This window comes from Acipenser ruthenus, chromosome 17 (genome assembly GCF_902713425.1).
Source record: "Acipenser ruthenus chromosome 17, fAciRut3.2 maternal haplotype, whole genome shotgun sequence".
Lineage (NCBI taxonomy): Eukaryota > Metazoa > Chordata > Actinopteri > Acipenseriformes > Acipenseridae > Acipenser > Acipenser ruthenus.
The window spans coordinates 15,438,135-15,463,204 of NC_081205.1; the positions used below are offsets into that span (position 1 = coordinate 15,438,135).

The following is a 25,070-nucleotide window of genomic DNA, read 5'->3' on the forward strand; positions in this document are numbered from 1 at the left end:
ACCCCAGAGTTCTGCTGACTGAGCAATGTGGTTCATTCAACAACCAGCAACCAACAGTCATCTGATGTGATTAATTTGACCTCTGAGTCACGGTACCCACAAAACTCTATTGTCCAGGCCTGTGATGCAATGCTGGTTTGGCTGTATGAATGAAGGGGTCTCTCCATTTACATGAATTGCATGTGTGCATTATTACAATCTGAAAAACATCCTGGTTTTGAAAATGTTCACATTTTGCAATGTTCACATTGCACTCCAGCAGCGTTGGGGAGGAATATTGGTGGGGGATAGTTCACTGCACTGTGCTACAGCAAACCCTAGTGCTCAGGTGCCCAAGGACTATCCGTTGGTTCAGCAGGTGAAAGACACGTGTTGGCTTGACAGCATGAACAGAGGCAGATTGTAGCTCTCCTGATTTTATTTGAAATTAGGTGAAAAAAAAACAAGTGAAGTTGGGTTGAGATGGGAGAAACTTGCTTCAGAAATGCTATATATTATCTTGTGTTGTCTTCTAGTGCTGCTGATGCAACACAACCCTGTAATTATCTCCTGCTGGATAATCATGGGGATTTCTCTCTCAGATCTTGACTGGAATAACCAGTCTCTGTGGGCAGACTGTTTACCAGCTCTGAAGGAGCCAGGTTGTGTGATCATATCAACCAGAACCCTGGGAATCACGACCAGCAGGGCTTCTCGAAGTGTCATTCTCTCTACAGGTTTAAACTAGGCTCTAGATTCATTCGATAAGTTATCTCTTTGCTTTGTTTCTTCAGCAGTTTATTTCATCACATACAGTATTGCTTACTTAAAAATAAGAACTGTTTTAGCAATGTAGGGTTTAATCACACAATTTGTGAATGTTAGTTTGACTTTGTCTTTGCACAACTTAATTCCTAGATTGTGCATTGTCTTTCTCAACAATCAATCGGCCTGTCATTGACATTTAAATTACAATGATTGGTAACAAGTAGATCACCATGACCTGTATCCATATGGATAAATGGAAGAACATAATAAAGTTTAAGAGGCCATTCGGCCCATCAGTGCTTGTTGGATTCCTAGTAGCTGATTGATCTCATTGATTGAGCTTCAACATGGCTTGGTAACCCAGAGGTTGAATCGGACAGACCCCTCCCTATACCCCAGATTATGAGTCACTCTAGCCTGTAAAGTACATTCCGAGGCTGGAACTCAGTCAAGACTCAAGAGGCTTCTGAGGAATTTACAAGTTGTGAAGCTGCTGGACTGTATTATAGACATGTAACAGATTCAAAGCAAGCATATGTTATTGTATATTGTTAACTACATTTTAAGATACAGTTGCTTTGGACTTTGATATGCAAATCTACCTCTCTTTTTCTGTTAGTTTTGTAGCTGAGACTTAATTCAGCACCACTAACCAAAATGCATTACAATTGGATAAGGTTCACTATTTGAAACTCAGAAGAACAACATATATACATACAAGTGCCTCAACAATACACCCAGACATATACAGTGAACTGAACTCCCCAGTTTAACATGGAGGAATTAGAGACGGGTAGCCATTGAAGGGCATGAGGCTTCCACTGGAATTAGAGACGGATAGCCATTGAAGGGCATGAGGTTCCACTGGAATTAGAGACGGGTAGCCATTGAAGGGCATGTAGCTTCCACTGGAATTAGAGACGGGTAGCCATTGAAGGGCATGTAGCTTCCACTGGAATTAGAGACGGGTAGCCATTGAAGGGCATGTAGCTTCCACTGGAATTAGAGACGAGTAGCCATTGAAGGGCATGTAGCTTCCACTGGAATTTTAACAGTTTTGTTTTTCCTTTCTGAATAGTTCTGACTGATTGTAACAGGGCGAGGTGCCCTGTACATGTACTTGTTTATTTATTTATAGAACGTGGTACCCCTCCACCCCTGTGCAGTTTATTGTTTTGCATTTGTTTTAATGTTGTATAATTATTGTTATCGTTATGTGTAAATATGACGGCGAGAGCCGTGCGCCGTGTTTGTTATTGTTTTGTTTTTATTTAAAACGTGTTCTGGCAGAGGCGAGGTTGGTGCTCGTCCTCTGCCAGGAGTAATTAATAAACTCGTGCAGATTGTGGCCGAGGGGTAATAGAATAATTACTAGCCAGTAAAACCCCTCGGCCACGCTATATCAACCTGCAGCTCTCTGCACTCCGGGTGGTGGGTGTTCAGAGGAGGAACGAGAGCGAGCGAGGAGCGAGAGGAATTTAGAATAGAAGGTAATACAGGATCAGTGAAAGCGATTGCCCAGCCTGACCTGTGTTGTGTAGTTTTTGTGTTCGTGATTATTTTGTTTAAACTTTCATTTGGCTCTGTGAGCAGGGGCGGAGGGGTACCCTGTTCTATAAATAAATAAACAAGTACATGTACAGGACACCTCGCCCTGTTACACTGATATTATTGAAATAGAGTTTTATTGGAACTGGGAGAATGATTTCAAGTGTTTTGAAAAAAGTCGAGGAAGTAGCAGTTCCCTTTAGTGAGGACAGTCTGGGTTTGTGATTTTCTTGTCCTACACATATGACTAACGGAGACTCCTCTACAACAAACGAGGATCTGCTGATGTATGCAGTCCCAACTGAAGCATGTCAGTCTAGAGAGCAGATAGAACAACAACAACAACAACAACAACTCAACCTCAAGAGGATTTATTAGCTGGGTTTTCTGAAGACATTACGAATGTACTGGAAACCTCCCAGAAACCTCCTCCTCACCGCTCCAGAATGGGGTCAGGGTCACGGTCTCGTGTTTCTGCGAGGTCCATTATCCCCAGCAGGCTGCTCGGTTCGGTCTGTCTGGAATCAGCACTATATACAGTAGCACAGCCTGCTACCCTGCTCCATTACTAAAATGGTTAGAAAGATGCAATAGATCGATTTAATTCATGTAAACAATGGTGGACTTACACACCACACTGTTTAAATATTAAAATTGATTTTATTTATTACTTTCAAAAAGAAAAACACAGTCACGCACATTGTTTGAGATCTCAAAGTCCCTTCTTTTAACGATTTAAACACCAGCAGTACTTCAATCCAACACTGCTTAGCTGAGAGTATGCAGCAAACTAGCAATATCCTGTAACCGCTCTGTCACAAGTCCTTATAAATGTCTTGGTGTTCTCAGGGGACTTGGTGTACTTACTTCCTGTGGACTCACTTCCTGTGATACAAGTATTAGAAGCCAACGAGACTAACACTCACTTTCTTTCTCGCCTACAAATAGGACTTGGTATTAGTGGGAAATATCCCAGTTGTCCGGATAACTTTCTAAAACTCAGAAGTTAAACCCCCTGTGTCCTCAATAGAGCTCACAAGCATGTCACAACTGAAACAGAAATGATGCAATGTGAATGTAAGGAGAAGACAACGGCCACATTAGTTATGAACACTCTGATAGTTCACAGCCCACTGCAAGGTGGGATCCAATTACTAGCTGTGCAGGAAGTAAACTAGAGATAACTGAGCTTCATCCAAGTGAACTAAACTCTGGGAAACTAAAACAATAAGCAACTTGCAAGAAAGTTATATATGACGGGTAAGCCATGTTCACAGCAATGCAGACTGGAGGGTGCAGTATCACAAGACTGAGTCTCTGATCTCCAGAAGAGTCCTGTCCATCGCTCGATTGAATCACACTGAGAACACATGACAGCAAGCAAAAAACAGGGATTTAAACAGCAAGTCCTGCGCTTCACTGTTTACTCAGACACAGCCTGCTTTCCGCTTAACAGCAAGCAGTGCAGAGCACGTAATGAAACACTGCACAATGGGGGATTCCGCTAGTCAACATGCTAATTAAATATGTTGAATGGTTTCCAAAATTAAAGGCACACGTTTTATTCCACTGAAATATATTCAAACCAGCGCACACACACACACACATCTTGTATTAAACCAGTGCACGCACACACACACACACACATCTTGTATTAAACCAGGGTGCACACACACACACATCTTGTAATATTAAACCAGCGCACAAACACACATATCTTGTATTAAACCAGCACACACCCACACACCTTGTATTAAACCAGCGCACACACACACATCTTGTAATATTAAACCAGTTGGAGGTTAGTGCACACAAAGGCAGTTATCGTGTTCACAGTGTGGAGTGTGACAGAGGTGGTCAGTGCATCAGGGTCCCCACGCCCAGGGGCTGCCCTGATACTGCAGGGGAGTGCACTTACTGCGTGCATCGGGATCCCCACGCCCAGGGGCTGCCCTGATACTGCAGGGGAGTGCACTTACTGCGTGCATCGGGGTCCCCACGCCCGGGGGCTGCCCTGATACTGCAGGGGAGTGCACTTACTGCGTGCATCAGGGTCCCCACGCCCGGGGGCTGCCCTGATACTGCAGGGGAGTGCACTTACTGCATGCATCGGGGTCCCCACGCCCAGGGGCTGCCCTGATACTGCAGGGGAGTGCACTTACTGCATGCATCGGGGTCCCCACGCCCGGGGGCTGCCCTGATACTGCAGGGGAGTGCACTTACTGCGTGCATCAGGGTCCTCACGCCCGGGGGCTGCCCTGATACTGCAGGGGAGTGCACTTACTGCATGCATCGGGGTCCCCACGCCTGGGGGCTGCCCTGATACTGCAGGGGAGTGCACTTACTGCATGCATCAGGGTCCCCACGCCCGGGGGCTGCCCTGATACTGCAGGGGAGTGTACTTACTGCGTGCATCAGTCCCAACACTTGAAATCTATTTCAAAACCAAGAGAAATTAAACATGACGTCTCACTTCCATTTTTTATAAGCAGCTGTGACGGAGTGTCCCGCCCCTATTTATGATTATTTGTATTATTGTTTGCGGCGCGGATAACAGCACCGCATATTTCTTATTATTTATAATTTAAAACCCGTGAGGATGCGTGACTGATCAGCTACTGATTATTTAACTAGCTGACAGTCACGCATCCTTACCAAACGCGTGCAGACTCTGGCCCGAGGGGTAATAAGATAATTAACAGCTAGTTAACCCCTCGGCCAGAATATAAGAACCTGCAGCTGTCCGTGCTGCAGGGTGGGTGTACAGAGAGGGGGTACAGGGAGATAGAGAGGAGACAGAAAATAACAATTGCTAAAACGTGCTGGATTAGCCAGCATGACACTTACTTGTTTGTCTGTTTATTCGTTTGGCCCTCGTGCCCTTTTGTTTCTGTTTTGTTGTTTGTTTAAATCTTTTATTTTTGTTTTGTTTATTAATAAATCAGCTGAACGCCATTGCGTTCAGTTTCACCCGCCCATCCATTGTTTTGGTTCAGTTACTTCCTGGTCCGTGACGTCACCACACCTCACCACTGCAAGCCAGCCTGCCACAGCAGCATTTACATATTTCTAAAGCACAATTTCAGTGCTGCAATTGAATTGACTATAAAGGCTGTTTAGAAATAATAAGCGATCATGATCTCTTTACAATGCCATTCATGCGACACAGCCTAAGCAGGGTTTATTATTATTAATATTGGCATTATTATTGCTGCAGCGCTGATGTTAAATTAAAGAGTATCATTTGAAGCTTGTCAGGAGGCCTTATGAAAAACTCCAGTGAATACTACCAGACAAAGAAAGCAGCAAAGTGATCTATTTTGGTTGATTTCAAAAGACGATTCTATTCTTTATTGTGAGAACCCATCGAGATGTACAGTACATCTCATTTCAAGGGCATCCTGGAAAATTATTCATGCTTGGTTTGTAATATGGTATGTGTTTAAAAGCAGCTATGAATTACGGGTTGTGGCCAATTTGAGGTCCATTTACAAACTATCTTACTTCAGAAATATCTTTCAACCATTGTTAGAAATATGGATGAGTGCGATATATATTTCCAGACAGCATTTCTATAGAAAGGACAGGGGCCAACCCATGTGGTCATTTGAATACTTACCTCAGATGGAGCATGTGTCTCTTGAGCTAAAACTACTGCTGGAGAATGTGGTTGTTACAATGCTTTCCTTCCGAGAGGTGCAGATGCTGAACTATTGTTTGCCACTGCCAGGCACTGTCCAGATCCCCACATACCAGCTGTGGTGATGATTTTGAAATAGGACTTACTGTGTGCAAATTTTACCATCTCATCATAATCTGAGAGCTTAATTCAGGTCATTTCTTTTTATTTATTTTTTTTCAAAGTATTCATTCGCATGTTAATGCTGGGCTTTAAGCAAACAAGACATGATACGAAGTGATCTCACCCATACGCCTTGTTCTGAACCGTTGACACACAATATATGATGGTTGATGTTTTTCCAGTATTTGATCATTTTACATTTCATTTAATCAGGGCGTGATTTCCAAATGGTAGGTCCCTGTACACAGACATCATGACAGTGATGAGGTTCAGTTTACAGCAGGGCACCTGTGTCTGCCATGCAGGGGGTGCTGTGCCGGTCTGTGGCAGATGCTGGTCTTGCACAGTGTCTTGCAGTCCATTAATAAGACGTCTTTAATGGCTGCAGTCTTTCCCGTGTCCAATAGGACATAACTCCAAAACATGTGGTGAATAACACCACCTTTTGCAGCAGAGTTGTATTTCTAATGTAGCACAAACAACTTGATCAAATCAGGAGAAAAGGGAAGTCAACATGAGGACAGAATGAGACGCCGCCCCCCCCCCTTTAGTCAGAGAACAGAACAAAGAAAACTAAGAGGCATGCAGTAGCAGTAACACTATTCAAAAGCCATCTGAGTAACCACCACGCAAGTCTCACTCAGCATACGGTATATGCAGCAGCGGCGTCTACTTATTCAACTAAATAACTAAAACTAAACTGACTAACGATTATGCAATGTTTAAACTAGACACAACAGACACATCTCACCACTACCCTCCGATTTCAGAAACATATTTAAAATAAAATTAAAATTTCTCCTGCTCTCTGCTGACACAACCGTTGGGCTTTTAAACAAGGTCGGGTTCGGCATAGAGTTCTATTGTGCTCGCCGTGGACGGGAAGGGCTGCGCAAACTGACACGGAAGTCGTTTAGTCCACATATCATCTAATGCTGGTTTACATCTAGGGAAATGATGCCGGTGTCCCAGGAAATAAGTTGATCGGGGAAATAAGTTGATCAAGCTCTAGAATTTAAAGGGGAGGTTCCATTGTTTCTAATGTAAATGAGCCTAGGACAGGAAATAAGTTGATCGAGCCCAGGAAATAAGTTGATCGGATATATTAATAAATAATTTAAAATTAATTTTGTAAGTATAATTTATATCAATTAGTAGATCGGATTTATTCGGCGGTATTACGCTAGATAAGGGAATGTGAATATCGCTGTAATATATATTAGCAGCAAATAAATAATTTAAAATGAATTGTATGATTGTACATTTCTGATTGTGTATTTCTGTTTGTGTAACAAACGTTAACTAGCAAAATGTGTTGCGTAGTAACATTATTTTGCATTTCTGGAGGTGTTTTTGTTTTGGGAAGCACTACAGTATGGACAGCAGGTATGCGAGCGATTGTCCAAAAGTTAAAGCATGAGTTTCAATCATGGAAAAAATTAAGCTCCATGCTGCGATTACTAACTAGGCCACGGTGCACATCAATCACACGATGTACTTGAAAAACGTTGCTTATACAGTATTATTATTTTATATTTGTTCTTTCATTTATTTTTACATACAGTACTTTGAATAATTAGGACAGAAAACAAACAGGAGACTGGTTATCATAGTGCATGTATTTCAATTACAAGTTTGGGAAGAAACAATATATTAATTAATTAAAAACTAAAGAGTTAACATCTTTGCTAAACCGTGGTAAACACATGTAGTTCAATACCAACCAAGATTTTGTGTTGTGAGAGAGATCATACAGTATATGTAGGCTACTGTATATCAGCATCATTTTAAAATGGTATATCCCTGTAGTGCAACAACCAATAATAATATTATGGATGCAGTATGTCTATATTACTGAAACATTTTAATTTTGATTAAAGATTGACAACATTTTGACGTGCAAAATCATTTAATATATAAATAAATCTCTGCGATCACACAAACTACATCAGATTGACATCGATGTTATAGAAACATAAAAAGACAGAGGTTTAAAACAGTTTACCATAGAAACAGTCGATCACACATTTTAAAGTTCATACGAAAAGACAGTGGCACAAACAAGCACCAACATACAGAGTCTAGTAAATAAAACGGCCAGATAAAAATAAAGCGCCTTGCAGTGAACCTCCCCTTTAATCAAACTGTAGCCCCGCCTTACTTTTGTCTACTTTTGCCTTACTGCGCTTGCGCGATCAACTCATTTTCCGGTCAACTTGTTTCCTACGACACCGGTTACCAGCATCGGTGTGAAAACAGCCTCAGAAATTATTGGTCAGCTTCTCTTGAAGACCGCAAATCCTGAGTAGGATCATTTCCTACAAAATAAATAAATAAATACATAAAACACTCAGAAGCCCCTCCCTCAGTGTCAAGTGCAGTGTTTGGCTGTTCCATGAATCCTCCCTCAGATGTGGGAAATCAGTCTGCTTTCAATTCCCAAATGTCATTCCATCTTGAAAATGTTACTATAAATGGCAATGTTCAATGTAATTTTTAAGCAAGTAAAAAAAAGTCTTCAGGGACTATTTTTTCTCAGTGGAAGGATACATAATATATTTCTTTTTTTTCCTTAAAAAAGCTATTTTGTGTAATTATTTTCAAGAAAAATGTAGCCATTTTATAAGCAAAATAACCCACTCCAGGGTGTACAGTAAGACAATTCTTACCGCACAAGGCCACAACGCACCCAGGGCGTGTGGTAAGAGTTGTCTTACTGCACACCCTGTCGTGGGTTATTTCTTACATTGAGCACTTTCTAAAGTGATTCTGACCAATTCTAGAACGATTCAAGTAACCCAGTGGTTCATATCTTCTGCACGATTCTAGAATGGTTCAAACCCTTTAAGGAATTCACAACTGGTTCAGATGTAGATTTCTATATACTGTACTGCAAATGAACAATTATATTGTCTATGATTTATTGGTAATTAACTGCAAAATACATGTTATTTTCTTTATATACTATTTGCGTTTTATACAAAACTAAATAAGCCTTGAATAAAAGTGTCTGCCAAATAATAATAATAATAATAATAATACTAATAATAATAATAATAATAATAATAATAATAATAATAATTTGTTTGATTAGTAAAGAATTGAAAGCTTCAAAATTACAGAATGTGTGTGTTTGTAAAATAACTAATACTCCAACCCCCCTCAGACACAGAGTGACTGGTATAGACACTAACTGTACCAGTGCCTCCCGCCTAGTCACATTCACAGAGTGACACTGTAGTACTGTATCTATTCTGTGAGCAGCCCATACCAACACTACACTCAGCAGTATTCTGTACCGGCAGTATCATTTGCAGTCTCTAACATGTAGGGGAGACTGGGGCAGCTGTCACATGTTGTAATTTCTAATTTGTAATGGCATTCTATGAGGGTCTGTTCCTAACTAAGTAGAACAGTAACCTTCATGTACATAAGGAGATTTTAATATTACCCTAACTTTACTCAAAATAGGATATTTAGGCTGTTCAAAAAGCATGGCACACCTGAGACAACATGCCCCAAAAAGGGGGTGGCTGTCACAGAATATGGGATTGGAATATGGGGTGGCTGTCACAGAATATGGGATTGGAATATGGGATGGCTGTCACAGAATATGGGATTGGAATATGGGGTGGCTCTCACAGAAAATGGGGTTGGAATATGGGGTGGCTGTCACAGAATATGGGGTTGGAATATGGGGTGGCTGTCACAGAATATGGGGTTAGAATATGGGGTTGGAATATGGGGTGGCTGTCACAGAATATGGGGTTGGAATATGGGGTGGCTGTCACAGAATATGAGGTTGGAATATGGGGTGGCTGTCACAGAATATGGGGTTAGAATATGGGGTTGGAATATGGGGTGGCTGTCACAGAATATGGGATTGGAATATGGGGTGGCTGTCACAGAATATGGGGTTGGAATATGGGGTGGCTGTCACAGAATATGGGGTTGGAATATGGGGTTGGAATATGGGGTGGCTGTCACAGAATATGGGGTTGGAATATGGGGTGGCTGTCAAAGAATATGGGATTGGAATATGGGGTGGCTGTCACAGAATATGGGATTGGAATATGGGGTGGCTGTCACAGAATATGGGATTGGAATATGGGGTGGCTGTCACAGAATATGGGGTGAGAATATGGGGTTGGAATATGGGGTGGCTGTCACAGAATATGGGGTTGGAATATGGGGTGGCTGTCACAGAATATGGGGTTGGAATATGGGGAGGCTGTCACAGAATATGGGGTTAGAATATGGGGTTGGAATATGGGGTGGCTGTCACAGAATATGGGGTTGGAATATGGGGTGGCTGTCACAGAATATGGGGTTAGAATATGGGGTTGGAATATGGGGTGGCTGTCACAGAATATGGGGTTGGAATATGGGGTGGCTGTCACAGAATATGGGGTTAGAATATGGGGTTGGAATATGGGGTGGCTGTCACAGAATATGGGATTGGAATATGGGGTGGCTGTCACAGAATATGGGATTGGAATATGGGGTGGCTGTCACATAATATGGGATTGGAATATGGGGTGGCTGTCACAGAATATGGGATTGGAATATGGGGTGGCTGTCAAAGAATATGGGATTGGAATATGGGGTGGCTGTCACAGAATATGGAGTTAGAATATGGGGTTGGAATATGGGGTGGCTGTCACAGAATATGGGATTGGAATATGGGGGTGGCTGTCACAGAATATGGGATTGGAATATAGGGTGGCTGTCACAGAATATGGGATTGGAATATGGGGTGGCTCTCACAGAATATGGGGTTGGAATAAGGGGTGGCTGTCACAGAATATGGGATTGGAATATGGGGTGGCTGTCACAGAATATGGGATTGGAATATGGGGTGGCTGTCACAGAATATGGGATTGGAATATGGGGTGGCTCTCACAGAATATGGGGTTGGAATTTGGGGTGGCTGTCACAGAATATGGGGTTGGAATATGGGGTGGCTGTCACAGAATGTGGGATTGGAATATGAGGTGGCTGTCACAGAATATGGGATTGGAATATGGGGTGGCTGTCACAGAATATGGGATTGGAATATGGGGTGGCTGTCACAGAATATGGGCGTGGCTGTCACAGAATATGGGCGTAGCTGTCACATCATATGATTTGACTAAGACTCAAAGAGACAAATATTTCAACTGAGTTGAACCCATGGTACAAAATCATACTACAACCCCCACAGAACGAGAGGACAAGCATCAAATAACTCTGATTGCTATCTCTGGTGACAATAATTCAGATTGACGCTTCTTTTCACACTGCAGACCACCCACCATGTAGCCACCTCAGAGCTACAGCGTCGGAGGACAACGCAGCTCTGGGCAGCTTACAGGCAGGCCCACAGGCGCCCAGCCAGACACCCTGGCCGACCCAAGCCCTTCACCCCCCGGGCGGCGCTCGGCCAATTGTGCGCCACACCCTGGGAACTCCCGTCCACGGTCAGCAGTGGAATAGCCTGGACTCAAACCGGTGACGTCCAGGCTATAGAGCGCATCTTGCACTAAATTATGTTCATATAGTTTTTTTGTAAATATGTTTCAATCCTAAATTTCTGGTGATGCAAAACTTTTGACCATAGCTGTATGTGTTTGGGCTATTGTTGGGCCGGTTGTCAGACAACCAAACACTATGGGACAACCTGCCCCAACCAGACATTACACAATATTGTATTTCTTTCAGTCCCATGTCTTGTCCCACTGGTTTTGCTCTTACACCATAGACAGCTCATATCTAGCTCTATTCAACACGATGACCACTTCAAACAAAACTCAATACAAAACTCAATACTACTAAAGTACAGTATGAAAAAAAAATAAAAATGCGCTAACTCTAATACGTGACGCCGTAGAGCTGAAACTAAGATTGTGGACAATGAAGCACACATCATAGTGTTGGTATTATGCGCTAGCAACATATACAGCCTGGTTTTCAGAAGGCGCATTTTTAGAGAGAAAAGAGGTCGCAATGCATTTTCAACAGAGGCGAATTAATTAATTTCTCCCACTCGCGACTCCTGCTTATGACTGATTTAATTGAAATGACAATTGATTTTCAGGCTCATTAACAGCCAATTTGTTAATGTGTTATTTGTTTCAATAGTCTGGACTTCCATTTAACTGGAAAACAACGAGGCAGCGCACATGTAGTCGCGACAATTGGAAAAAAGAAAGGAAAAACCTTAGGCACCCAAGTTGAGCTTTTGCTCGATGATATTTTAGCACATAAAACTCTTATTTCCGGCAAAAGGTCCGGAGCCACTGCTAAATTTAAAATACGGAAAAATATAACTGAAAAAAATTAACTCAACCTCTTCCATAAAAAGGTAAGAAGTCCAAAAAAAATTCTGGGACCTAAAGTTGTGATGCATCCCCTAGCCTCTGCAAGTCGCTCTGAATAAAAGCGTCTGCTAAATGACTGAATAATAATAACAATACTACTAAATAATAATAATAATACAGCGTGTCTATAGAAAAAAAATCAATCCTTAATTATTTCAATATCACAACGTATTATCTGATGCAATATTAATAGTCATATATTCATATATTCATATTCATTCTTTACATGCAATATCTGAATGTTTATGTATGTTTGTGAAAAAGCATAATAAAATTGTTAAACATTAATATGCGTTTGTTACATATGTTTTCGAATGGCCATATGATAATTATGTATTTAATATGCTCTAAAATTAGCCAGCCTCCACTTGAATTTTCTGAATATGGCACTGTTCTCCACATAAACGAGTCCTGGCATGAACCAGGGTACTTAGCAACTACACCCGTGATAATACACTGAGCATCACATAAAACGTGCACAGTTAAATGATGTTTTCATTCCTTGAATCTGGGGATATTGCAGCATGTGTGCAATCTATTACACCGAGCACGTTTGGGAAGCCAGACAACTGATCATATTTGTTTTTATTTTGTTCCACATCCCCAGTTGGAAATAGTATATACCCTTGCCCTCCGGAAAAGTGCATCTGTGACAACAGTCAGTATCTCTGACATAGACCGACAGATGCCTGCTCTGTCCCCAGCTGTTGTCTGAATGGCATCTGTTGCATGAAAATGAATGGCTACTGTAACCTTTACAGGTACAGGTATAGCGTGACTGCGGGCTCTGATTCTAAATCAAATGTAAGCAGGCCACACAGCTCTGTTATAGTGCCTATATCCAATCGGTATCTACGCATAACTGGTTTTATATTTAGATCTAGAAATGTCTGACGGGGATGAAATATTCTGGGTTTAGTGTACGGTCGTTTTTTTCCTCCTCCCTTCACTCTCGTGAAGCGCTTTGATATTCTCCATTGTAGATTGCAGCTCAGTAGCCCTATCAGCGGTCGCAGTTTAAGACACGAGCGGGGGCATGTCTTAATTAGCGAGTATATTTGGGTGTTTTGCACCTTTTGAAAATAAGGCGTTATTTGTAAAATAGAACCAATTATTAATTTCAACTACTTAACAAGCTGTAATGCGAGTGCATTTTCAAAAACTGCAGCGCCTAAAATTCCATTGAGCCACTGACATAAGCCTTTTGAAAAAAACATTTTGCAAAAGGCTTATGTCAACAAAGGTGTTTTGCGACCTGTTTTTCCCTCTGCCCCTTTTGAAAATCATACTGATAATGTCAAAATTATAGGCACTGTGACAAGCAACACCGGTCTCCCTATAACACTCGACTGCAGTCAAAAGCAGAACCCAAAAACTGCTCCTCACAAATATCTATAAGATTAAAACAAAATACAAGAACAAATCTGTTTCCGTATTCCACTAGTTTGTATACAAGCACTTCGCTTCAGCTTGTCCGACTTCTAAAGCCTGTATTTCGCACAGCCTAATCTATATGCTTGAAGCGTCTACATTATTAATACAACATTTAACGAATTCCATACCACAGTCCGCTATTCTGAGACCGGCATATTCATCGACATTAATGTCATACGACTTTGACATTAGTACCGAAAACTGTAAAACAGTCCGTGCGCTCTAAAACACATTGGCAGTTTGTAAATGTCCCTGTTCCGAGTGGCAACTGGATAACAATATTCTCTTTATATTACTATTTATGACCGTAATATATTGATACAGATGGATTCAAACTCAAAAATACTGTTTATAACACTACACACAGTTGTCGACCCCACAAAACCAAATGCCAGCTGGTGCGCAAATCTAATGTAAACTCAATAATATTCCCGAGTCAAGCTTTAATATAATGTATTACCAAACTGGAACCCCGTGGAGGCTATACGACAGTTAGTTGCTATAGCCTAGTGGTGCTCAGCGCTCGGAATGCGAAATGTGATCTACGCCTTCACGCTCTGCAGTGATACTACTGTAGTACTGTGTGCTGGTCAAGCCTACCTGATATTTCGGTCTGGGGCACTCCGGTCAGGCTGAAGCCCTTGGCGCTGTAGACTTGCCGGACATCCGAGCAGCTCCGAGCTTTGCTGCTTGAGTTCTCCCCGAGAGCAGATGCGGTCAAAAAGCCCACGTAGAAGAGCGCCAGGCGCAAATCCATCTTCCAGAATCGGGAGGAATCTAGGAAGCTGCGAGCTCAACTCAAATCCCAAAACGAGCAAAATCTCAAGAGACAGCCCCCCCGGCAACAGCGGCTTGTAATATCCAGTTTGCAGTGCTGGTAGTCCGGGGTTCTTTCTGACTTTCAAACGCTCTGCTGCGCACCAGCGGATCTCTAACACTGACAACCACCCAGCTTCTTCAAAATAAGTGGAGATGGGTAGTTTTCTTTATGGCTCACCGGTCAGTCAAATAATTTAGTTATTTATTTTATTTTTTAAGCCCACGTTCTCTCAATCAAAACAATTAAGAATACGTTTGAACATGTCTGTCTGTTTATGTTTGTACGTGTTTGTTTACTTGAAGTAAAAGAAAAAACATATATGCATAAAAATGACCCTTGCGTAAAATACATGAAAGATCACAGCAGCCTTCAGTATGTAATTAAAATTATGATAATAACCGGAAACGGTAAATGAAATAAGAGATGCAATTACAGTACAAAATGAACGCGAATGCGAGGGCGCGGTAGAGAGTTCTGCAGTGGTCTGGTTATATTCCGCGGGGTGGCTGTATTGCAGGTACGGCTTCCCGGTGCTGATCCGTGGAACGCTGTAGGAAGACTGAGAAGGCACCACCTTCAGAAAACTGAAGCTCTCTCTGTTTCTCCCTCCCCGTTTCTGCAGTGGCTTTTCCCCACAGGATGTTGCATCAAACTACAGCCAGCTCCAGCCAATGAAGGTGGCTGCTCGTTCAGCTTGTGTCTAAAGTCCTTTCTCTGTTGTTGCCGATGACAGTGATTGGTGTCCTGGGATTCCCACTGCTCTTTTACACTGGGGCCCAGCTGAAGCGACGCGCGACGTTCACAATGCAATGCCCTTGCAAACATACAGGCAGCGCTGAATTCCTACACGGCGTCCCAAGCATTGCCAGCGCGCTCTCCCTCTCTGACAGACAGGCATCTATTGATACAAATATGCAATATGACGTTATACCTGTACTGCTCACTTTAATATGTAAACAAAGGTATGTACCATGAAATCTGATGATCAAATTGGACTGGGGTTATTACTGGGAAATACATGGCGAATAACTGGAATTACACAGGAATTAGCAAGGCAAAATGCAGTTACCCAACAGAGTTCACTATTGCAATTTCCATATACAGTAACAACACATGTATTCAACCTGTAGTGACCCCATAGGAGTAGCTGGTAGTTACTATTAGAGTTCATAGTGTTACTATGCAAATACATGATGTAACAAAATGTCCACAATGTAATTTCCATGCATTTACACAGCAGTTGCTACCCAGAACCCATTATTACTAGTATATTATTCTAATGTAATCTGATGGTTAAAAGACATGGTAGTATCCCAAACTATTGCCCACCAATGCTAGAGAGAGGGGTGCTAGACTAGACAGAACTAGTCATAGACAAAGGTACTGGCTTTTCTATGCATCTGTAATAAACTGTGGTGTTAGTTTATAATTGAAAGCTGACTTGGGACTGCAACTTTATTTAGCCAGGAACAGTACCAGCTATACATATGGCAAGCCAAATGATCATTTTGAGATAGTTAAAAGTAATGTTTATATATCGCTAAATATTTTAAGATATCTCTAAATCATTTCCAGATATCTTGAAATATTTAAAGATATCTCAAAATAATTTAGACATATCAAATACATTTAGAGATATCTCAAAATGATTTCCACATATCTTTAAGATATCTCTAAAGAACTTCCTGTTCATTTATAGATCTCTCTAAATGAGGCTGTGTGAAGCTAGCAACAGTTGCTGGCAACAATAACTTCCGGGTGGAGCAGCACACATTAAATTAAAAGCCTTTGTGGAAAGCAGTTGTACATACATTTAACAGTAAAATCCATACAAATAGCTTAGGAATATGAATATAATATGAACAATGTTTAAGTACTTTCTCACCCTCTCACAAATAATCAAAATAATTACATTTTTAAAAAATATATCACAAATAACTCCCTGAATAAAATGTGTTTAGAATACAAAAGACTAATGCAGCACACATATTGCCCATTTCTGAAGAATCTAAGGATTGTAACTCACTCAAAGGGGGTGAAATGTAATGTAGAGACCCAAACAGATTAGGAAATAATATGGCTTGTATCACTGTTACGTCACTGTAGAAAATATACCAACTTTTATACTGTTAGTGAATAGCTGAAAACATACATTTTTACATGAATCAAGACAAGTTTCAACATCTAAAATATTTTTTAATTGTAAATAAAAATGTGTCCCAGGGCATTCTACATACATAACTAAATAAAATAATGTGTCAGGGAATGAAATCATTTTAAAACAATATTATATACAAGCAAATGAAACACAATTTGAGTTATTCCAGGTCAAAGAATACAAGACCACCTCGGTGCAAAGGTCAATCTAGAAGAGGGCATTCCTGTATTCCTCTTGGTCTGGCAGGCCTTGGAATTGGAAAAGGCCTAAAAAACAAGTACAATTAGTCAGATATTAACAAAGGAATGCAAACCAGTATGTTCGGTCACAGACTGCAGGTTTATACATGATTTAATGTGTTGTTTGTAATCATAGTATGTTACTCATATTGTAGTTTTCAGGAGCACAAACTAGAACGTCCTGAGTTTGTAATTTAAATAATATTGTTGCCTTCATTTTCTCAGAGCACTGAACAAGATGGTTTCCTCCAAATAACAAATGTTTAGATAATAAGCAGACGTACATTCCACAGCTTCTCCCATCTGTTTGCCTGGAACACCACCAGTTTCTTTCTGATTTTGGAGGTTTTGGCAACACTTCCAGTATTTTCACAGTAAAGGCTGTTTAATTGTTGACTCATAGAAAGTTGAAGGAACTGGTAACGTAATTTTTTTTCTGTGGTTTTACTTACTAAAAAACAGAGATATGAATTGATTTTTAAGAAATGGGCAGTATGTGTGCTGCATAGGCGAACTTTGCCTGTTTTCAGCTCCGCGCTCCATACTAAAAGCCCAGCAATGAAAATCTGATGCAACCAAAAGTGTTTTCTATTCAGAAACTGTCTCTATTTCACATTTAACCTCATGAATTGCATTTGCAATTGCTCTATAATCCAAAGTATTAACTTTTTTTTCCTTTATATTTTTTGTGTTCAATTGGCTCCTTCGAACCCTCCTCCTGGACCACCTCCCTTTATCTTCTTCCAATTTATTAATTCACTGAATAAAAAATACGAACTACATGCTGCAGTATTTGTGTGTAGACTCACTTTACTCCCTGTACTCAAACTGGTTTTAGAGTGTCTTTGCTGACCATTTCTCTTCTTGTCACCTTACCTGCTCTCAGCCCTTCCTCCTCCCCACACTGTACTTGCTCTCAGACCTTCCTCCTCCCCAGTCACTGTACCTGCTCTCAGCCCTTCCTCCTCCTCACACTGTACCTGCTCTCAGCCCTTCCTCCTCCTCACACTGTACCTACTCTCAGCCCTTCCTCCTCCCCTGTCACTGTACCTGCTCTCAGCACTTCCTCCTTCTGTCACCTTACCTGCTCTCAGCCCTTCCTCCTCCCTGTCACCTTACCTGCTCTCAGCCCTTCCTCCCATCACCTTACCTGCTCTGAGCCCTTCCTCCTCCTCACACTGTACCTGCTCTCAGTCCTTCCTCCTCCCCTGTCACTGTACCTGCTCTCAGCCCTTCCTCCTCCCTGTCACCTTACCTGCTCTCAGCCCTTCCTCCCATCACCTTACCTGCTCTGAGCCCTTCCTCCTCCCTGTCACTGTACCTGCTCTCAGTCCTTCCTCCTCCCCTGTCACTGTACCTGCTCTCAGCCCTTCCTGCTCCCCTGTCACTGTACCTGCTCTCAGTTCTTCCTCCTCCCCAGTTAATGTACCTGCTCTTAGAATCATCAGCAGCCTCATCGAGAAACCCTGATTCTCCCACTCCTTTATCATTAGAATCATCAGCAGCCTTATCGAGAGACCCCGATTCTCTCACTCCTTTATCATTAGAATCATCAGCAGCCTCATCGAGAGACCCCGATTCTCTCACTCCTTTATCATTAGAATCATCAGCAGCCTCATCGAGACACCCCGATTCTGCCACTCCTTTATCATTAGAATCATCAGCAGCCTCATCGAGACACCCCGATTCTCTCACTCCTTTATCATTAGAATCATCAGCAGCCTCATCGAGAGACCCCGATTCTGCCACTCCTTTATCATTAGAATCATCAGCAGCCTCATCGAGACACCCCGATTCTGCCACTTAGAATCATCAGCAGCCTCATCGAGACACCCCGATTCTGCCACTCCTTTATCATTAGAATCATCAGCAGCCTCATCGAGACACCCCGATTCTGCCACTCCTTTATCATTAGAATCATCAGCAGCCTCATCGAGAGACCCCGATTCTGCCACTCCTTTATCATTAGAATCATCAGCAGCCTCATCGAGACACCCCGATTCTCCCTTTTATCATTAGAATCATTAGCAGCCTCATCGAGACACCCCGATTCTCCCTTTTATCATTAGAATCATTAGCAGCCTCATCGAGACACCCCGATTCTGCCACTCCTTTATCATTAGAATCATCAGCAGCCTCATCGAGACACCCCGATTCTGCCACTCCTTTATCATTAGAATCATCAGCAGCCTCATCGAGACACCCCGATTCTGCCACTCCTTTATCATTAGAATCATCAGCAGCCTCATCGAGACACCCCGATTCTGCCACTCCTTTATCATTAGAATCATCAGCAGCCTCATCGAGACACCCCGATTCTCCCTTTTATCATTAGAATCATTAGCAGCCTCATCGAGACACCCCGATTCTCCCTTTTATCATTAGAATCATTAGCAGCCTCATCGAGACACCCCGATTCTCCCTTTTATCATTAGAATCATCAGCAGCCTCATCGAGAGACCCCGATTCTGCCACTCCTTTATCATTAGAATCATCAGCAGCCTCATCGAGACACCCCGATTCTGCCACTCCTTTATCATTAGAATCATCAGCAGCCTCATCGAGAGACCCCGATTCTGCCACTCCTTTATCATTAGAATCATCAGCAGCCTCATCGAGACACCCCGATTCTCCCTTTTATCATTAGAATCATTAGCAGCCTCATCGAGACACCCCGATTCTCCCTTTTATCATTAGAATCATTAGCAGCCTCATCGAGACACCCTGATTCTCCCTTTTATCATTAGAATCATCACCAGCCTCATTCTCCCACTCCTTTATTAGTTTTGGAGGATCTTTGATCCGTAGGTTTCCTCCTTACTAACCGGCACTTCTCTACTCTCACTCCGTTCACTGGTTTCCCCCTTTACATATTCCTCTTTATTTTTACAGTTTCTCGCTATATGCCCCTATAGCAGATGGAGTCAGAAATAGGGGGTCAGTCAGGAAAGCTGCAATTTAAGCACGTGATAAACACAAAACACAGGAACAAACCAACTGTGGCACGAGATTCAACCAAAACAAGCAAAGGCTGGGCATTTGCCTTCACTACCAAGGTGCAAACAACACACAGTTTAATTTACCTAATTCCTTTCCCCCACACAAAGGCTTTATATTCATTTTATACAGAGGGCTATTCTACAATTAGCTCTCAATTACCTCATTGGAGAATGACCACACCTGTGATTGTTGACAGGGACAGAATTAACCCCATCCCTGCCAACCTTACATTCCCACATACACTATTTACACCAGCAGGACTTCTGCCCTGCCACAGCCCCTCACGCCTGCAAGTACTTAATCAATTCTGTTGAGGCAAAGATGACATAGTCCGCACCATCAACACAAAACCTAAAAGCTATGTTTAATTCATCATTTGTATTATTTAGGAGCATATAGATAGAAACAATGTGTTTTAATTCAGGGTGCTTACAGCCCAAAGGAATCATGGAAATGTCTGACATTATCTATCCCTGATGGTTCAGTTGTTTTAAAACCAGATCATTTTTTTAAATAAGGGCGAACATTAGAAATAGTAACCTTTTTAGCAGGGACCACAAGAGACAAGACAGAAGCTAAAACCCCACTGAATACTAATCCCTGCTGCACTACCTTTTGAACTAATTCCTCATTGCTGAGGAAAACCACTCATTCTCGAAGCCAACTTAATGTTTCCACACCCAACTACTTTTCAACAATGCACAGGTACTATAGCATCGACTATCATGTCTTCTTGTTCAATTTTTAAACCCAAACCGCGAACCACGTGGCATTCTTCTGGACTGAACCATAGCGGCCACATCTGGTGATGAAGTCAGCTAAACACTTAATAAACAAACACTCTGTTCAAACAAACAACAAAGAAAAGAAAGAAAGAAAGAAAGAAAGAAAGAAAGAAAGAAAGAAAAAATTACTCACAAGCCTGACTCACGCACTCCCTCCCAGAACCTCAGCAACAGACAGCATGAATGGCTAGACAGGCAGAAAGGGAGATAGAGAGATAGATAGATAAACAGATAGCTAGATAAAGAGATAGATAGAGCAGTGAAGCAGTGATTCAGAATGTCCCGTTTCTCTGGGTGGGGTATTGCGGAGCTGTGAGAGCAGCAGGCTGGCCACCCTCACAGAGCATAGACCCAGTGCTGCAGACAGACTCTTTGGGCTCATCCAGTGTTACACAGCCCTATTCTAAAAGCAGAGTTAAAGACAAAAGGTTACTCGAGCACCCAATAAAAGTCCATTGTTTGTTGACTTTGCGCTGCCTGTGGACTTTCCCATGCCCTCAGTACTCCCCTGAAGTACTCTGGTAAGCCAGTACAGTTCATCTTGCTTGTGTGCATTAAAAGCAAGGTCTGTCCTCTAAAAACACCCCCAAGTACTTAAAGCCCCCCCCCCCGTAGTAAATAAATAAGCTGGATAGATATATATTATTATTTATTTATTTCTTAGCCGACACCCTTATCCAGGGCGACTTACAATTGTTACAAGAGATCACATTATTTTTATATACAATTACCCATTTATACAGTTGGGTTTTTACTGGAGCAATCTAGGTAAAGTACCTTGCTCAAGGGTACAGCAGCAGTGCCCCCCAGCTGGGATTGAACCCACGACCCTCCGGTCAAGAGTCCAGAGCCCTAACCACTACTCCACACTGCTGCGATGGATAGATAGATAGATAGATAGATAGATAGATAGATAGATAGATAGATAGATAGATAGATAGATAGATAGATAGATAGATAGATAGATAGATAGATACTTTTTAAATAACATTTATTTACAACAGAGTATAAACTTTTACATTACAATAAATTCTTCAAAAAATTAATATATTTAGAACAAGTTCATCAGACTCACAGAGCACTCCATTAAAACACCATATAATTTCAAATTTTAATAAGTCGTGCATCATTTTATAAAAATTCACTGGGCGTGAGCTGGGGGGGAAAGATAAGGCAGAAGAAGCAGCAAGGAGCAGTTAGTAGGACAGAATGTGGTCGTCGACTGGGGCCGACGCTGTCGACATCCCAGGGGCGGAGGACCCGGCAACCGGAAACGGGATAGAAAAGAGGTCGTCGACTGGGGCCGACGCTGTCGACATCCCAGGGGCGGAGGACCCGGCAACCTGAAACGGGATAGAAAAGAGGTCGTCGACTGGGGCCGACGCTGTCGACATCCCAGGGGCGGAGGACCCGGCAACCTGAAAACACATATGAGGGTTAGACTTGAAAAGCCACCCCTCGGGAGGAGATGAGAGAGGTACCCAGCATTTGAGGCTTATGTAAGGGGCGCTCGTAAAACCCCTGATTGGCCGAGACATCACGCTGCCTGGGACCTGAAAATAAGGACAGAGCATTGAGGTTAGTATAGGACTCGGCACGAGTGACCACGTCCTGAAGAGAGGCAGAATAGAAGAGAGCCTCGAGTGAGATGAGCGCAGGAGCTGCGACAGGACAGAGTTTGGCCGGGGGTCCGCTCTGACTCACGCGGTGAGAACCCCTGAAGGTAAGGGAGGCGGCTGCCTAGCCCTGAGGTCGGGGAAGTGAGCCTCACTTGCCCCCCAAAGGATGGACCCCCGGCACCTACGAAAATTCCCACACCGTGAGACAAACAAGACAGAACATGCCAACGCATAACATAAACAAACAAACAAAAGACCAGAAGGACGAACAAAGGGGGATTAGTAAATTTGTTAATGGGATGTGACTGTGTATACCTGACTATGTGTATACCTGCCGCTCAGTGGAGAGGAAAAAACCCCTCGAAGCGAATTTAGGGGAAAACCTCAGGTGGCCCCGGCGAACAGGTAGCCCCCACTCCGGGCATGCTAGCAATTTTAAAATGGGCTGCTGCTATATCGAAGGGAGATGAATGGACGTAATAGTCTACTGCGGAAGAGGACCAGCGGCCCATGGTCTTGATCAGACTGTGATTGATGCTGGCTCTTGCAGCGGAGGTAGCTGCACCTATACGAAATGAATGGGGAGAATACAGCTGAGGAGGGAGGCCTGTTCTAGAAAGGAGGGAGGAGAGCTGGGCTGATTAGGAGATTTTCGTCGCTGCAGGGAAGCTTGAAGCTGAAGAAACTGTGTATTCTGAGCTTCCGAGGAAGCCGAAGAAGGCTGTGAGTGATGTTGGCCCTCGCAGCAGAGGGGGCTGTGCCTACGGAATGATTGGGGGGGGGAGGCCCGCTCTGGAGGCAAGGTAGGTTGGAATCCAGTGACGAGTGATCCTAGGAGTGAGAGAAATCAATGAGGGGGTGAAGTAGAGGAGGGAGGCTTGCTCTGGAGGGTGGAAGGAGGGGCGATGAGTGATGATAGGAGCGAGAGGAATCAATGAACCGAGGGTCCTGGGGGGGGGGGGGGTTCTTGCTGGGGAGATACCTTGATGATGAAAAGGGGAGATAGGGGACTCTACTTGACAGCTGAATGGACTAACCACGTTGAAATTGATCCCTCTTGGGGGTACGACCAAATGGTGAAGTAAATCAGAAGCAGAAGAAACTGCAAGTTCTGAATGTAATAATCTACTGCGGAAGAGGACAGGCGGCCCATGGTCTTGATCAGACTGTGGTTGATGTTGGCTCTCGCAGCGGAGGTAGCTGCACCTATACGAAATGAATGGGGAGAATACAGCTGAGGAAGGAGGCCTGCTCTAGAAAGGAGGGTGGAGAGGTTGGCTGATTAGGAGATCTTCGTCGCTGCAGGGAAGCTTGAAGCTGAGGGAACTGTGAAGTCTGAGCTTTTGAGGAAGCCGAAGGCGGCCGAGAAGCAGATGAGATACCTTGACGTTGAAAATAAGGGGCAGATAGGGGAATCTGCTTGACAGCTGAATTAACTGACGGCGCTGAAATGGATCCGTCTGGAGGTACACAACTGAATGATGGCGTAAATTAGAACTGTGAATTCTGAGCTCCTAAGGAGACCGAAGAGGGCTCAGATGCAGATGATCTCCATAGGTAGATCCTTGTATGGGGAGAAGCGGCGTTTCAGAAGAGTAGAATGAGCAAACTGAGAATGGTCATTGATGCGGACAGCGGGAAGGTGAGGCAGAAGGGAAGGCTCTTAAGAATCAGCTGTTAGGCAGATGGTGTCCATGAGGAGATCTTCGTAAGGGGACAAGCAAACTTTCCAAAGAGTAGAGATAAGTGAATGGAGAATGTCTGTTGATATGGGCAGGCTGGAAGGTGCAGCAGGGGGGGGGGGGGGGACTTTGAAGATTCCGGAAAGAGTCAGACAAACTACTGGTATGGAGAGAATGGTGGGAAGAAAAAATCCCTAGCTGGACGATGAAAGCCATGATCTGGTTTGATTTGAAGGAATAGGATGAATCAGATTCTGGCACAGAATGTTTAAAACACTGACCAGGCTGTACAATATGAAGCTGTCGAAGGAGGGAGAGAGCTGCAGATACGAAATGCTGAGCAGATTGAAGGAGGTTACTGAGAGGATGATTCAGTCAAATGACAGCTGGTGAATCGGGGGGGGGCACGCAGCAGACGGGACCAGTCGACGGAACTTGAACACTAAAAGTGGAGGCCGAAGGGGAGCTGGAACTGACAGTTGAGGTAGCAGCTGGATCTGAACGAACGTGTGTAAATCGACTGCTGGGGAAGCTCAGCACGCTTTGTGCTCCATTTACTGGAATGGAGGGCAGAGATGAGATGTTGACTATCCTATGTGTCAGTGAATACGGGATCGATCTGTGGTCTGCTACTATCATGTCTGCTTGAAATGGAAAAGGTGAACTCACATTGAGAGACTGGGTTTCACAACTCCAGTTATTCTCCTAGAGTGGAACTCATAAACAAGACAGATTTCCAGTCTCACCGCGTCTCTCACCATGTATTAATGCTGTAATATTTGAGAGGATGTGTGGACATATGAATAGAGTGCTGAGAAAGACAAGCACCTCGTATTTTTGATTAGATGGGGATTAGCATTAGCCTTGACTGCGGAAT

General features: G+C 43.0%; 1 protein-coding gene across 1 annotated transcript in view; it reads right to left on the reverse strand.

Moving 5' to 3' along the window:
* Positions 1 to 15,565, reverse strand: part of gpc1a (glypican 1a) — a 91,683-nt gene extending 76,118 nt beyond the window's left edge. Inside the window, exon 1 of the mRNA XM_034038227.3 lies at positions 14,491 to 15,565. Coding sequence (XP_033894118.1) covers positions 14,491 to 14,647 — 157 coding nt within the window. The 5' untranslated portion in view covers positions 14,648 to 15,565. The remainder of the gene's footprint in view (positions 1 to 14,490) is intronic.
* Between the last annotated feature and the right edge of the window lie 9,505 nt (positions 15,566 to 25,070).